Source organism: Pseudopodoces humilis, chromosome 19 (genome assembly GCF_049639895.1).
Source record: "Pseudopodoces humilis isolate 2021_Gansu_Grassland_sample_001 chromosome 19, ASM4963989v1, whole genome shotgun sequence".
Lineage (NCBI taxonomy): Eukaryota > Metazoa > Chordata > Aves > Passeriformes > Paridae > Pseudopodoces > Pseudopodoces humilis.
Window position 1 is genome coordinate 10,140,247 of NC_142218.1, and position 14,542 is coordinate 10,154,788.

At 50.4% G+C, this 14,542-nt stretch overlaps 1 protein-coding gene across 2 annotated transcripts in view; it reads left to right on the top strand.

Moving 5' to 3' along the window:
- The first annotated feature begins 263 nt into the window (after positions 1–263).
- LAMA5 (laminin subunit alpha 5) overlaps positions 264–14,542 on the top strand; it is an 85,802-nt gene continuing 71,523 nt past the window's right edge. For both annotated transcript variants that reach the window (XM_088064576.1, XM_088064577.1), the window contains exons 1-2: positions 264–643; positions 6,354–6,506. In XM_088064576.1, coding sequence (XP_087920702.1) covers positions 356–643; positions 6,354–6,506 — 441 coding nt within the window. In that variant the 5' untranslated portion in view covers positions 264–355. The remainder of the gene's footprint in view (positions 644–6,353; positions 6,507–14,542) is intronic.

Sequence of the window (14,542 nt, forward strand, 5' to 3'; positions counted from 1 at the left end):
TTAACGTAGTAAAACAGCAGCGAGCCGCCGCGGGCAGCGCAGCCCCGCACACACAATGGGCACATTGTTCCCGGGGGATCCCGTCCCCGTTTATTGGGGAGGGGGCGGCATCACTTCACCCCGCTCGGCCTCCCCTGGCTGCGGCGGGGCCGGGGGTTCCCGGGGCGGCAAAGGGTTAATCGGGGCTGCCGCGGCCCCTCCCCGCAGCCGGGGCTGAAGTAGCGCGGCGGCGGCGGAGAGGGGCAGAGCCGAGCGGAGCCGGGGGGAGTGGAGCCGAGCCGGGCTGAGCCAAGCCGAGCCAAGCAGAGCAGAGCAGAGCCGGTGCCTCAGCGCTGCCCGGCCCCGCCGAGCGAAGATGGCGAGGGCGGCGGAGCGGGGCGGTGCGCGGCGGGCGCTGCTGCCCATGCTGCTCCTGCTGCTGCCCGCCGCCGCCGCCCGGCCGCCCGCCTCCTTCCCCAGCGATGTGAACGGGCACAGCCTCCACCCGCCCTACTTCAACCTGGCCGAGGGCACCCGCATCTCCGCCACCGCCACCTGCGGCGAGGAGGCGGCGGGCGCCGGCAGCCGGCGCGCCGTGGAGGATCTGTACTGCAAGCTGGTGGGGGGCCCGGTGGCCGGGGGGGACCCCAACCAGACCATCCAGGTACGGCCGGGGCGGGGGAGGAGGGCACGGGCGGCTGGCAGGGGGTGCGCTGGGCTCCGAGCCCCGCGTTGTGGCCCGGTGCTCCGTGAGGGGACAGCGGGGCTGGGCGGGCAGGGCCCCGCTCCGCGCCTTTCCTCACGCACCCCCGGTGCCTCGGGCACAGCCGGCCCGGCAGCCGCGGCTGTGGAGGAGGGGAGGTCCCCGGGATCCCCCTGCCCAGGCCCGGAGCAGCGGGGCCGGGGGATGCACGTGTTCGGTCTCTCCCCCAGCTTTGCTCGCGTGAAACGCGGCTCGCTGGGTTCTCCGGGCATTCTTTCTGAAGTTGTGGGTTCTTGGAGTTTATAAAATCCCGGGCAAACCAGCACCCAAATTCCCTCCGGCAGTCAGGGAATCGTTACGGTAAATGGGAGAGTGATTACCTTGATGTGTCTTGAACTGATAATATTTACCGTGATGTGTTTTAACTCCGCCGTTCCCCGTGTGTTCGGTGGGGCATTGGGATGAGCAGAGGGGAAAGTTACGAGGGTGGATTTTACGAGCGAATGTCAGGTGATTTACCTCAGGGGTCCCATTTTAAGCTGCCCAGAGGGAGCTTGCAGCCAGGAATGTAGACGGCAAAAAGCTGCAGTGTAGTGTAACTGCTATGGCTCCCTTGAAGGGAGGAAAGAACAGCTGTAAACGGGCTTGTAAAACACCAGGTTTAGTTGCAGGAACCTCCAGACCCAGTGTCCCCCCTGAGGGCAGCCCAAGCCGGGAAGAGCAGCTCCGATTTGAAATGCTTTTGCAGAATGAAGCCGTGGAGCCACCCGCTGCTGCTCAGTGTTTTCTGCGTGCTGCTTCTGAGGGTCGTGCTGCCACTCACCTGTTGCAGCGGAGCAGTGCTGTTGTCCCTGTTGTACTCAACAACAAGGACGAGCAAAGGAAAACTCTCATTTTCTCGGACAGAGCCTTTCTCGGCCTTTTGGTGGCGGTGGCTTTGTTACAAAATCATCTCTGAAGCATTTTTCTCATTCTGGCCACATTCTCCTGAGTTAGTGCTGCACTAGGAATTTTCCAGCTATTGTGTGGTCGTGACATGGAATTTTGCTGTCTGTAGTATAAATGGTTGAAGATGTCACTGGATGGCAAAAACCTGACGTATCCTCCTCCGAGCTTTGCCACCTTTTAAAGTGATGTTTCACTTGGCTGCGCTGTAAAATAGCATAACTTGAAGAAGCTTTGCCTGAAGTCCCAATAGCAGGAGGCTCACAGGGACCTCGATGTAGGAATTGTGCCTCCAGTGAGGCAAAGGAGTAAGGAAAGGTGAAGAAGTAATTGTGACTCTGTGCTCTTGCAAACAAATATGTGAATGATGTGCCAAGCAAAACTGGGAGGATGAGGCTGCTTGGAAAAGCTGGCAAATGTGGGTATGCATTTATCACTCCACACGTGTCCATCTGTGCTCTGGCCACCCTGCTAGCTCAGCATGACACACAGCACTAAGGATGCTGGTGACTGAAATAAACCCTTCAGGCTGTGGCAGCTCTGGGGGCAGCCCCAGCATTCCCCCACTGCCAAACACAGCTCCTGAGCTGTGGAATTCTGCAGCGACCCCCTCCTGTCCCTTGTGCAGCTCTGGCACAGGGGGGCTTTGATCTGAGCACCATTTGCCAGGCCGGCGGGCTTCACTCTGTCTGAAAGCTTTAGAAAATTCCTTTTGTAGTGGCTCCTTTCCATGACCACAGGCAGCACCTAAAAGGGAGGGGAGGAAACAGGAGGCATCAGAGCAGAGGTCAGAGTTCCCAATTCATCCCCTTTAGGGGTCTTGGCACCACCCGGTGACTAAAGCAAGGAGGGAGGTGGGAGGGAAGTGTTCAATTTGAGCAGACAGAAATAACAATAATGAACTCCACATGCATGTCCTTACTGCCTGCGTGTCCCACCAGCCCAGAGTCCCTTGCCTCCTTCATTCACCTGCTCATGTGTTATGTGGCTGTGGCATAAGGAGTTTTCATCAGGAACACTGGAAAAATGCCACTTGGGACCCTCCAAGAGACATCCACATTCTGTGGTGGTGAAGGGACATTTGTTTGGTTAAAGACCTAGGATAAACATTAATACAATCATCTAATAAATTAGTTCAGTCAGTTCTCTGTTTTATGCTGCTTTAATTTGACATTGTAGAAGAATTCAGAAAAGGGAGTTCACTGACTTTTAAACATGATAGTCTTAAAATGTCAATAATCATTAAGTTTCGTGAAGTAACGCTGCCTTAAAGACACTTGTGGTGGTTTTGGCACAGCTTGTGGGAAGGCTGTAAGCCTTTTCAAGGAGTTTCCTTTGCTTTATTCAGGGCTTTTTGGCAGAACGCTGCATTTCCAACTCTGGGGGGGACTTTTCAGTCTGGAAGGATGTGAGGCACAGCAATGCTGAGGTGTGCTGAAAGGGACTTGCTTTGGAGGTTTGCTTCCCTTGTCAAAATCACTCCTCAGTGTGGGTCAGCCCTGCCTTAATGATAATGTCTTGAGGATGAGGCAGAAGAGGGATCATAGGTTTCTTTTTTTATGTGAGCTTTACTGGAGGTGCTTGTAACTATCTGTCTTCCAGGACAGCCGAGTCTGCCAAGGCACAGCCCTGTGCTGGTGCTCCCCATCCCACCCGTGTGCCTGGGGGCTGTTCCAAACCCAGCAGGGATGGTGCATTGCTCCTGAGGGTGGGGCAGGACTGCAGATGATGAATTCAGATTTCGAGTGCAACAGTGAGGCAGGTTTCTGGTTATTTAAGCAGTTATAGACCTCAGAATTTTAGAATATGCAACAAATTTGACTGATTTCAAGGCAGTGCTGCTTGTGCCTTCCTCTGAAGCCTGTCTTCAGCCCAGCCCTGAGTTCAGAGCGCTGCTTTGCACCTTGAATTGCAGCCCTGAGCTATCCTTGCCTGAGCAGGTGGGCACTGACCAGAGCTCTGGCCCTCTCACTCTTCCAGGTGTTGATAACAGAGGAAATCTGAAGCTGTTCCATCCTTGAATGTCTCAGAATTAAGTGACATTCTCTTTTGGCATGCTGCGGTGTTGGTGACCATTTATCCTGGCGTGTCTTTATCCTGTGTCACATCTCTGGTGTGTGGCAGAAGGAATCTGGCACAGCCCAGGGCTCTCAGTGACAATTGGTGCTGTATCTCTCTGTACCTGTCTCTTCTGTGCTTACATCTATGACAGTGTTGTATTTCAGTGGTTTAACTGTGGCTGAAAACACAGTTTTGGAACAAGTTGTTGTTGCCCACAGAAAAGACACATGGTGAGACAGCACCTGCTTAACGCTGTGTGAGCAGCTGATCCGAAGGGACTTTGTCTGAAAAAGTACTTTATACACCCCATTTCCTGCCCTTTTTACCTCATCCCCAGCAGCCCCATGCTCCCTGTGGCTTTCTGATAAATCAGGTGAGGGGAGCTGGTGTTGGGTCATGGCAGGGCCAGATAAACTGGGACAAAGCCACCTGTGTCCCCTGAGAGAGGTGCCAGCAGGGTGCCTGGCTTCTCTTTATGCTCAGGGGAAACTTCAAAGTTCCCACTGCCCTGAGCAGGATCAGGCCTTGCAGGTCTCTGGAAGCTGCCCCTCATTCAAACCTCCTCCTTATCTCTTCCTCTTTGCAGTTTGCTCTGGCAGTTTTATGTTCTCTGAGCTGCCCTGCAGCTCCCTGCATGGCTGAAGTTCTTTATTTCACCGTACCTTTGTAGTGTCCACGCCTCTACTGCTCTGGCAACCTGCGGGCTCTGCTGCTTGCAATTGCTTTTTAATTAAAATCCTCTTGCTGATGTCAGAACTTCCCTGTAGAGAACCTGACACGATGTGCCTGAGTTGCTCTAAAATACAAATAGCTGGAAATGATTCTGGTCAGGTTTAGGTCTGGCTCTAATGAAACAGCTAACGAGCAACTGGTGCATCAGAGAGGCTAATCCCAGTCTGAACAGCAAACCTGGTTCAGCTGTTGGTGTGTTCCCAGCCCAGCAGGCTGCCCAGGGAGGCACAACAGCAGCATTATAAATGTGGAGCAGCTGATAGGAATTTTTACTCCCCTCTTACTCAGCTTGACTGTCTCCTATCAATATGAACTTTGGGTTCAAAATGTTTTTTACATCTGTGGCAAGAATTTAAAGTATGAAAGCACTTTATTTTTTTGTTATTTATCCCCGTTTTGTAACCTTGCCTCACTTCCCCCCCCCAGCCTCAGTGTTGTGTGCTGTGCAGCAGAAATTTCCACACAACCTGTTGCACCGGTTCCCATTAGAGGTTTGAGCTGAAGAGAGCTGGGTCAGTTTTATCTGGTCTGCACTCCCTCCTGGCTCAAAGCATGTCCAAACCAGCCTTGTGACCTCTCTGTACACTGAGGGCTCCCTGTTCAATGTCAGGGTTACCTGGATGGTTTCAGCTCACCTTTTCTTTGGCCTTGTGCTTGCCCATCTCTATTTTCACATCTCTGGAGGAATTAATTTAAAAGTGTTCTTGTTCAGGATAATTTGTATTGCATAATTGCATGCGAGTAACAAAGCACATGGTAGTGGGGAAATAATGCAGTGGAATCTGCTTCCTTTGCACTGAGATTCCTCCAGAGTTTGGAGCATCTGGAAAGCCACATGCTCTGCGGTGGCTCTGTCTTGCCTCAGCCCTTGTAGGGGTAGGAAGGGGATTGCCTGTCTTGAGATCTTCTTGTACCTGGTGTAATATTAACACCGGCTGCAGCTGGGACAGGCAAGGGCAGCATTCCTGCCTGGGGATAACTGCGCCTTTTAAAGGAAACTGCCTGTACCACAGCTCCCTTCCAGGCTGTTTGTAGCAGCAATTCAAGTGACACAACAGTGGCTCCACAAAACAATTTGCCAGTTTTCAGGGCGCTTTGCAGGTTTCTTTGAGCGTGGGTCAGATTTATTTGTCCATTAAGGAGAGAGAAAGAATTGTTCCTAACAGCTCAGGTCTTTGTCTGATCCTGCTCAGGAGGTGCTGTTAAAGTTGTGGGGTTGTTTTCTCTGGCAGCGTGTCCATGGAGCTGACAAAACCCCCCGGGCCACAAAAGCGAGGCAGAGAAGTGATGGCAGTCCCTGGCCAGCTGACAGCTGGGGCTGTCCCTTTTTGGCCTTGCATCACAGCATCATCAGCAAAAGAAACTTGGCTGCGAGACTAAGCTTGAAAATGCAGCTGAAAGAACCATACTGTGAAATGAATAGGTGGACAAGAAACAGATTGCAGGGAGCTGAGCAGAGGAGCTGCCAGTCTGAGTCCGTAGAAGTGACTGAATGGCTCAGGTCAGGATCTCTGGGCTCGGCAGGGCTGGGTGGGTGTGAGTGGCAGCCTGAGCACAGGAGCTGCTGACCATGGAGTTTGAGCCACTGCTCTCCATTGCAGTGCAGCTTCACCCTCACATACTCCTTCCTCTGCTTCTGGTAACCAGTCCTTTGAGTCTGGGATCCTTTGTCAGTGTTCAGTGCATATCTGAAATTCAGAAGGGATGCTGATCTGAGCAGCCCAAATTCTACACTGGGTGTTTGTGGGGTTTTTGAGCCTTTTCATGTACCATTTTGAATCCGCACTTTAAATTAGTGCAAACAAAACTTTCTGTATCTTGATTTGCATTAGCAGGCTTACACCCTGTATTTTCTGAATTGCTGTGATACCTGACTGCTTTGTACCACGTTTTTCTGGCCAGAGTTAAATGTTGTTTTTGTACTTTCCTCCAGGGCCAGTACTGCGACATCTGCTCCTCTGCAGACAGCAACAAGGCCCACCCCATCACAAATGCCATCGATGGGACAGAGCGCTGGTGGCAGAGCCCCCCTCTTTCCCGGGGGCTGGAGTTCAACCAGGTCAACGTCACCCTGGACCTTGGACAGGTAACACAAATCCTTTCTTCATCGTGTTGTAGATCATGCTGGTGAGGAACTGCTGCTCTGCTTCTAAAGTCCTTTAGTGGACCTTGCTGGAAGCGTGGAACAAAATCCACTCAGTTAATGATAGGGCAGGAGGCTTTGTTAAAATAGGGAAGGGAAAACTTCTTGCCTGTTTGTAATATTAACTACATTGTGCTCTTTGTTGTTGCTATTTAGATCTTCCCTAAGAGTTGAGTCTAGTGGAAACTCATCACATTAGTTAAGGCCTCACCCCAAAATAGAAAATACAGCCCTGAGAAATTCAAGGTTGCTCTCTCAAACTTTCAACTGGTTTGTTTAAAACTCTTTAAAATAAAACCAGCAATTCTGTGCTAAAGGTCTTTGTGTAAAAGACAAAGGGTGACAATGGATGTTTGGTCTCTAATGGTGGCAAGTCAAGGGAATTACCATTGTAATAGCAGAAATGGTAACCAGCCCCCTCTCTGCCACCTCCTCTGCTGCTCCTGTTAATCTGCAAAATGTCCCTCTGGAAGTGGAGTGTTTTCTCAGACTTTGCTCAGCTTAGAGGGGAGCAGCAGCAAAGATGTCCTGGATGGAGCTGTGCATGCAGGAGGGCATTGCAAACCCAGAGAGCTGTGGGATGTTGGTCTGCTCTGTGGCACGGAACTGCTGCTCCAGCTGTTGGGTGGGGGAGCTCCTCAATCCTTGGGACAAGGGATGTGTGAGGCCTCTGCTCCCTGGCAGCCTTAACCCTTGTCATTCAGGGTTTGGGACATTTGCTCTGTTAGGCTTCAGCAGCTATCTACTTAAGGGTCCCCATGAACAGGTAGGGATGGACTCTCACCTCCCAAGAGATGCTTCCCCAAACTCTGCTACGGGTCCTGCAGCCCTAAAGTTTGGCTGGGAAGTCTGTGGGATGGGGCAGTTTTGGAGCTGTGGATAGCTCACCTCCTCTCCAGGAAACCTGTTTGTTGTCAGCAGCCTTTTGGGGGCTGAGTCATGGCCCCTTTGGGTGTTTGCTTTGTTTTGCAGGGATTTTAAGATTTTTTTGGATACCGAAACTTTACAGTGACTTCACAAGTGTATCTTTCACTCTCTCTGCTAGAGTAAAGGCTCATTTGTCACTGCAATTTTCAAAGTGTCTGACTCCAAATTTACAGCCAGGCTGTATTGATGATGATACCCTTCAGTTAGATGCCTCAAACACACGCTTCAGTCCCCAGGACTGGCTCTGATCTGTTCCCTACCTTGCCGTAGCACTCATTTAGAGTCTGCCAAACACCCTTCATAGATCTGTTCTCCCCATGAGTGCCAGCTGTCTGAAGCTGTGCTGTACCAGCAGCAGGGAAATATCTGCTACTGCCCAGGGCACAAGAGCTGTGTGGGCAAAGCCTCTCAGGGCTGCACACGGGGAGCTGAGCCCTCACCAGCGTAGGTGGCACCTGCTGTGTCTCAGAAACATCCCAGCTGGCAGGGATGTGCTGGTGGGTGGATCGCTTTGCACTCACTCCCCCTGTGACCAAGGGCCAGCCTGCAATGTGGCTTCTCTGGAGAGGGATTTTCAAAGATCAGCTTTCCCTGGGAGCTTCTCCTCCTCTTTGTCATTCTCTGTGGCAACTTTCTGGCTTTAGGCCAGAGCTAACCCAGCTGCACTGTGTGCCTGCAAGCTGCTGAGTTTGGCTCACCTGGGGACTTGCAGCATTCAGAGCTGCTGTGCTGGGAGCCAGAGCCTGCAGTAACTGGGGAGGACTTGAGTTAAAACTGAGCTGGTCTACACTGACCTTCTCCCTTCTGGGTCTGTTCGCCCTTGGTACCCAGGGAGGTGGGATTGCACTGTCATTTCTGCAGGATTGGTACCAGAATTTGCATTCTGTGTGGTGTTGGTGGCACATGCTTCACCTGGTGTGGATTTTCTCTGGGCTTACAGACTCTCTGCTTCCCTGTCACCTTTGCAATACATCATAAACCCAGCTGGTCCTGAGAGCAGCACAAACCTAAATCTTCAGCTGGTTTTAGTGGCTTCCCCTTTATACATGGCCTTAGTGCATGTAATTGCTATAATAACCTGTTTATGCTCCTAGTGAGAGTCAGTTCTTTGCTTTTAACTCCTTTGTTTTGGTAGGCTGGGCAATAGAAACGTTACATCTTAGAGAATCGCTAATTTCCTCCTTTTGAAGTTGACTCTGGTTGAAAGGATAGAAGAGAGAAATTCTTGGGACCCAATGTGGTCAGCAGGGCAAGTGTGGGATCAGGCCAGTGTACCTGGCAGCCAGGCTTCTCAAATTCCTTGGATACCAGTGAAAATTGCACAGGTAGCAACACCCTCAGAGGCATGCCTGACAGCAGGGCTTTTTTTTTTTGCCTGGCAAACAAGACCTCTCCTTGCTCTGTGTATCAATCTAGAGAGCTCTTGCACCAATTAAGGTTTAATTTTAGGGACTCACGGCCACTGAAAGCTTTTGTCCTGAAGTGTGCTGGTGGCACTGGGGGCACACAGGGGCTGGCACAGGGGGTTGTGGTGTCAGCCCCTTTCTTTGCTGTCGTGCTTCCCTGCTGGCTCTGTCCCTCTCCAGCAGTAAGTGCTTAATTACCAGCTGGAATTGCGTTTCCCCAGCGTTTGGCCAGGCTGTGGCAACTGGGAGAGGGTCAGTTAATTAAGCAGCCTGTTGGTCTTTGCTTTTTGCTGGCTGGGAGCTTGCTCTCCTCAGAGGAGTGTTAAAATCCTGTGGGAAGGAGAGAAGGAGGAATATTCACAGCCAGCAAATAAGTTCCAGAGCGGCTTGGGCTGGCCACCCAGCTGGTGTGAGGATTTTAAACACTCTCCTCACGTCACAGTCCCAGCAGCAGCCTAATCTTAATGGCTTCATCAGCAGGGCGGATCAGGGCTCCCACCATGGCTTGGGAAGGGGCTGTGTCCAGCTATTATGGGAATTGCTCCTGCTGGTACCTTGCCTGTTCCTGCCTCCTTGGGGAGGAGGGATTTTTCTTTTCAGACTTGGTGGGAGAGAAAGGCTGCAAGAGGAGGAAAATTCACTTGAAGGGTTCCATATTAGACCCAGGTCTGAGTGCCAGAAGTGACAAACATCTCCAGGGAGGAAAGTTAAATGGATTTTAGGAGATGCTGAAGAGTATGGAGAGGGAATATCTTTCTCCTTGCTCTTAATCATGACCTTGTGCTTAGTATATTTAGGGTGAATGGCTGGGCCACTGCATGAATTAGGTGTAAAATGCATCATGGTGCCAAATGAAGCACAGCTCAGGTTTTGGAAAGTAGAACTGTGGGTGCTGTGTGCTGGGAGGACACTCCAACAGTGATTGTCCACTGTTGTTGCTGGACAGTCTGGACTTGCCAAAATCCCAAAAAATGGTTGTCTGACCTGGCTTGGAGGGCAAAGGTCCATGTTGTGGTGGAGGCTCTTAAACCTGCCCCACTGCTGCTCAGCTCCAGGCTCTTTCCTCTCCTGCCTGGACCGTCCAGGCCAGCTGGAAATGGGAACGTGCCTCTGCTGCAAAGGGACAGGACACCATGACTCACCATGGCAATTGTCCCCTGTGATTAAGTGCCACAGTGGGTGGAGGGGGAGGAAGGGGTGTGATGGAAGATTCTTTTTTTTTTTCCCCCCTCCCCAAAAAAGGTCGTTTGAGTCAGAACTGACAAGGTTTAAAGAAACATGAATGGCTGGATCCCTGCCAGAGCCTGACATCTTCCTTGCATGAAGGTGAACTCAGGCCAGCCCTTCCTTGAGATGTTTATGGATAGTTGGTGCTTTATGATAAACTCTGGGGGAGGAATGTTTGCAGTCATGCAAGAGCAGGAGCTTCGTGCCAGTGCTTGCTTGAGGTTAATTACTGCAGTGAGAGGGTGGCTGGGGAGCAGCCCCCATCTCCCCCTGCCTTGTCTGCTGGCCCTGTGACAACAGAGAACAGCAGGATTTCAGACTGAAGCTTTGCAGAGAGTTTTGATTGATACCCCAAAGGTATTTAGTTGTGCAGTGCCTGACAGAAACACCAATATCCATTCACTTCTGCTGAGGAGAGAAGAGAAACCTCCTCCTTTGGAGACCTTCAGAACTCCTTCAAATGCAGTTCCCTTTGGGCTTAGAAGGAGGAAAAGAAGAAGTTGCATTCATTGGTAATTCACAGAGATGGGAAGGAAATGAAAGGGATTGTGAGCCAGGCTCCCAGGCCAGTGGGAAAATGTGTTTTGTAGTCACGGTGGGATGTCTCACCAAGGGAGCAGATGGATAACTGGGTGCTTTGAGAAGCATCTCTTGAGTTTTCTACTAATTACAATGGGATCTGCCACAGCTGCCACTTTTTGTGGCCTCTCAACTGATTAACTTGTGCTTACCAGGTTCTTCCATCTCCAAAGTTAAAGGTGTTGAAAGACAAAACACACTTCAGCCCTTGGCCACCAGGCTGCTGGACTTTCAGTGTGAAACTCAGCTCAAAAGGAGCTGGCTGTTTTTCCTGTGGTGGATTTTCAGGGCATAAACCTATTTCCTTTCCCTTTTGCACTGCAAATGTGGCCCCTCAGGACCAGCTTTGCACAATGGTTTGATGTGCAGGATGCCTACAAATGTGCAGGTGGAGCTGAATGCCTGATTTGCACGAACAGCTTGTTGCATGAGCTGTATTCCTGTTAATGAGTATTAAATTCTTACTCATCTTTGGCAGATCTGGACTGTGTTAGATCTGGCCTAATGCTAAAGGAACACCACTGACCTACAGTCTAGTACCTTGTGTGTGACAACACCGAAATTTTCTTTCACCTCAGTTTCTCACCTCCCATTTATTTTCATTTAGTTGAAATAGTAATGGGAGCTGCTGGTGGAGGTCTTCAGGAGCCCTCTTTGGAAGTCAGGTGGAAGGAAATGCCTGCAAATTGATGGGCTTGAGGCTCACCTCCCTGTTCCCAGCAAAAGCCTTCAATGTGAAGATGAATCTGATTTTATTCCCTGGCTTAATTAAAAAATCCCTCTTGAGGGAGTCAACTCATGAAATCCCAAGAGAGCACTCAGGATTCTTCATGAATAAAGATTATATCCTAGAGGCTGCTTAAGCTAGGCTTGATGTGGGATAGGGATGATGGTCAGCCAAGCATTTTCAGCTGAAAACCATGTAAATTTCTCCCTTTTTTCACCTTGTTCCTTTTATAACTTCATTTCCGTTGCTGTGGGAGTCCTTACAGCCTCAGGGTGATGAAGCTGCTGCTCACATTTCCCTCGAGGGCACTCTTGTTCATTCTTGCTGTACACAGGGGGAAAGCTGAGCCGAGTCTCTTCTTTTCCTTCCCCTCACTTGGGATATCTCCTGCAGCATTTCCCCCAGCACACATCCCTGGAAAATGCACAGTGTCCATTTCTCTCGGGGCCACAGGCAGCATTACCTGCCTGCTGTGTTTTTCATGGAGCATTGAAGAATGGGTGAGGATTTAAGATTTTTTAAAATTTTTTTTAACTTTTCCAAACTCTTCTTACTGCTGAGGAGTAATTATTTGGTAGTTATTTCTACTTGGTCTTCACTGTGCTGGGGCACCACTGTGGGAAAGGGGTAGGAGAGCTTAGTGACATTTATTGTGAGCTTTTGCACCTTAAATAAAGGGCTGGGGCGTAAAATCTCTAACAAAGATGTTCTTTCTTCAAATTGTTCTCTGGCTGTTGGAGCAAAAAACAGCATTAAAAATAAAGCACGTTAAGTAGGCTGAGCATAAATATTTCTTACTTTCAACAGCTGAGCCTGTGGTCTCTTCTCCTGTGTAGAGTCACCTCCAACTGCCATAAAATCCTTCAGAAGTAGATCAGGGTCTTCGTTTTTAGGCTTCAGAGCTGTAGTTCCCTGATCTGAGATGGTCTGTGGCTCACATTGAACTGCAGAATGTGTGCTGTCCTTTGCCATGTATGTGGAATGGAAGCAGGGTGTGTATTTGTAGTGCTTCTTCTGGGAAAGGCAGAAAAGGTGTGACAAGGAGAGTGTGCAGCACTGGGAACTGGCACCAAGCCCAAGTGGATGGATCTTCTCTCCCAGTTTATTTCACACTTTATTGTTTAAATTAACTTGGCTGTGAAGTCTCTTCTGTTTTCTTCAAAGCTGAGGTTCCCCTGACCTGGACCAGCAGCTATTTAAATTTTTTTTTTAAATTTTATTTATTTTTTTTGTGCTGATAAAATGAGATTTTTGCTTTCACTTAGCACAGAAAGGTCGAGAAGGGCTATCTGCCAGCTCCCACCAGATTCCTGGCTCCAAGGGCTGTGTGGGAGCCGCTCAGGTGAACGGGAAGGGAGTGTCTGGTTGTTAATCAAGTGGGGATCTGTCTCCTCTGGCAGCATGAGCAGACCCATCCTCTCCTTTTCAAACAGCCTTGCCAAACTGGATGCCAAGCTCCAGGATCCACAGCAGCCAAGGCTGAAACTTCTTTCCTCTTCGTTGCTGCTGCTCTTGGTTGCTGTTAAGGGAAAGGATGTGCAGAACACTGGTATAGGTAAATCACGGTTGACACATGAATTTTAATTGTATGTTATGTTTATTCAAGTCGTGAACCAGTACTGCTTAAAATCAGTCTTCCAGGGCTGCAATGAGTAGAAAGGATTTCACTTGTAACATCTGAATTCCCAGCAGACCTGCCTTGCCTCATGTTGGCTGTGAGCACAGGGAAGAGCAGGGGAGCAGGAGGCTCCGGGCAGGATGCTCAGCGTTGTGGCACCTTTTGTGGCCTCGAGGAGGTTGTTTCTGCCTGTCCTTCGCATCTCATACAAATGACCCTTGTGCTTCAACAGCTTAATCTTCCCAGAGGCTGTGCTTGCTCTGCCTAGACCTGAACCAGGTGTTAAAATAAGCTTCAGCCTCCCCCCCCCCAGAACAGCTCCAGGTAATGACTGATGAAAGGATAATTGCTGGTTCTAAGAAATGCATGCAAGATTTCCACTTTAGTTTCTCCCTAGGTGTTGTTGCCTATTTATAACGTTGGTGTGATGAGAAACGAAGAGGCTGATGGTAAGGTCTCCTGCCGTGGAGCTTCTTCTTATTTCCTCCAGGCTGGCCTTTCCTTCTCAACTCCCTGGGATTCTTCAAAGATTAGGAGAGAGCCTCGGGGTGAGCGTGGGCTGGGGAGAGGTCAGGCTGGAGTAGGGGAGGCTTTAGTTTATAATGAATAGCTGGAAGGCAGGCCTGGTAATTTCTTGCTGTTCTCCTGGGAAGTGTCTGCTTGGCTGGGCTGGAGAACAAAAGCGTGCCTTGACTGGGGTGTGTGTGAGTACACGTGCTCCAGGGTCAGCTCTGTCCGGGCCGTGCGTGGCTGTACCAGGCGAGTTAAAACAGAACGGGACCGCCTGGGTCAGACCCCTGTTTGTGTTGTGTTTTCCTCCCTCAGAGAGATGTTACAGGCAGCTTTTTGGGAGGTGGAAGCACAGAGGTTCACAGCTCTGATGCAGAGCATGCTGGCATCCCTTAAGTGGTTTAACATTTTCTTTGCTTTGGTTTGTCCCACCTGCACAATGGGAATACTGAATTTAACCTCCGTCATTTTCTGTGCAGGAGCCTGTGCAGCACCAGATCAGTGAGTGCAAAATCTGGTGCAGAATGATTTCTTAAGTCAAGCTCTTGGCTTGGCTCTGTGCAGCCCTTCTCCTCTGTCTGTCACTTTTCCAGCAAGTGAGAGCATCCCTCAGCCCTGTGGGTGCTCATCTGTCCACAAACTTGTGTCCTGCACACAGCTCGAGCGCTGAAGCTGCTGAAGCCAAGGGCTGTGAGCCTGGAGTCCCTGCTTTGTGTGGGACAGAGACAGGCTCATCCTGTGGCATTGCCAGTTTAGCTCTTGACACTTGTCATGGTCAGGATGAGAAGCCCCGCCAGTGAGCTCTTCCTGCTTCCTGGGGCACATTCCAGGAGCAGTCCTTGCCCTCTGCAGCTCCAGCACAGCTATGTCCTGGCTCAGATCCACAGGGCTGGCAGGGAGGATGCTAAATACACTTTTGATCATCTGCCTAGTCAGCTTCTCTGCTCTTTCAAGCCTGTTCTAGCCCCCTGCACCTTTCTTTTGA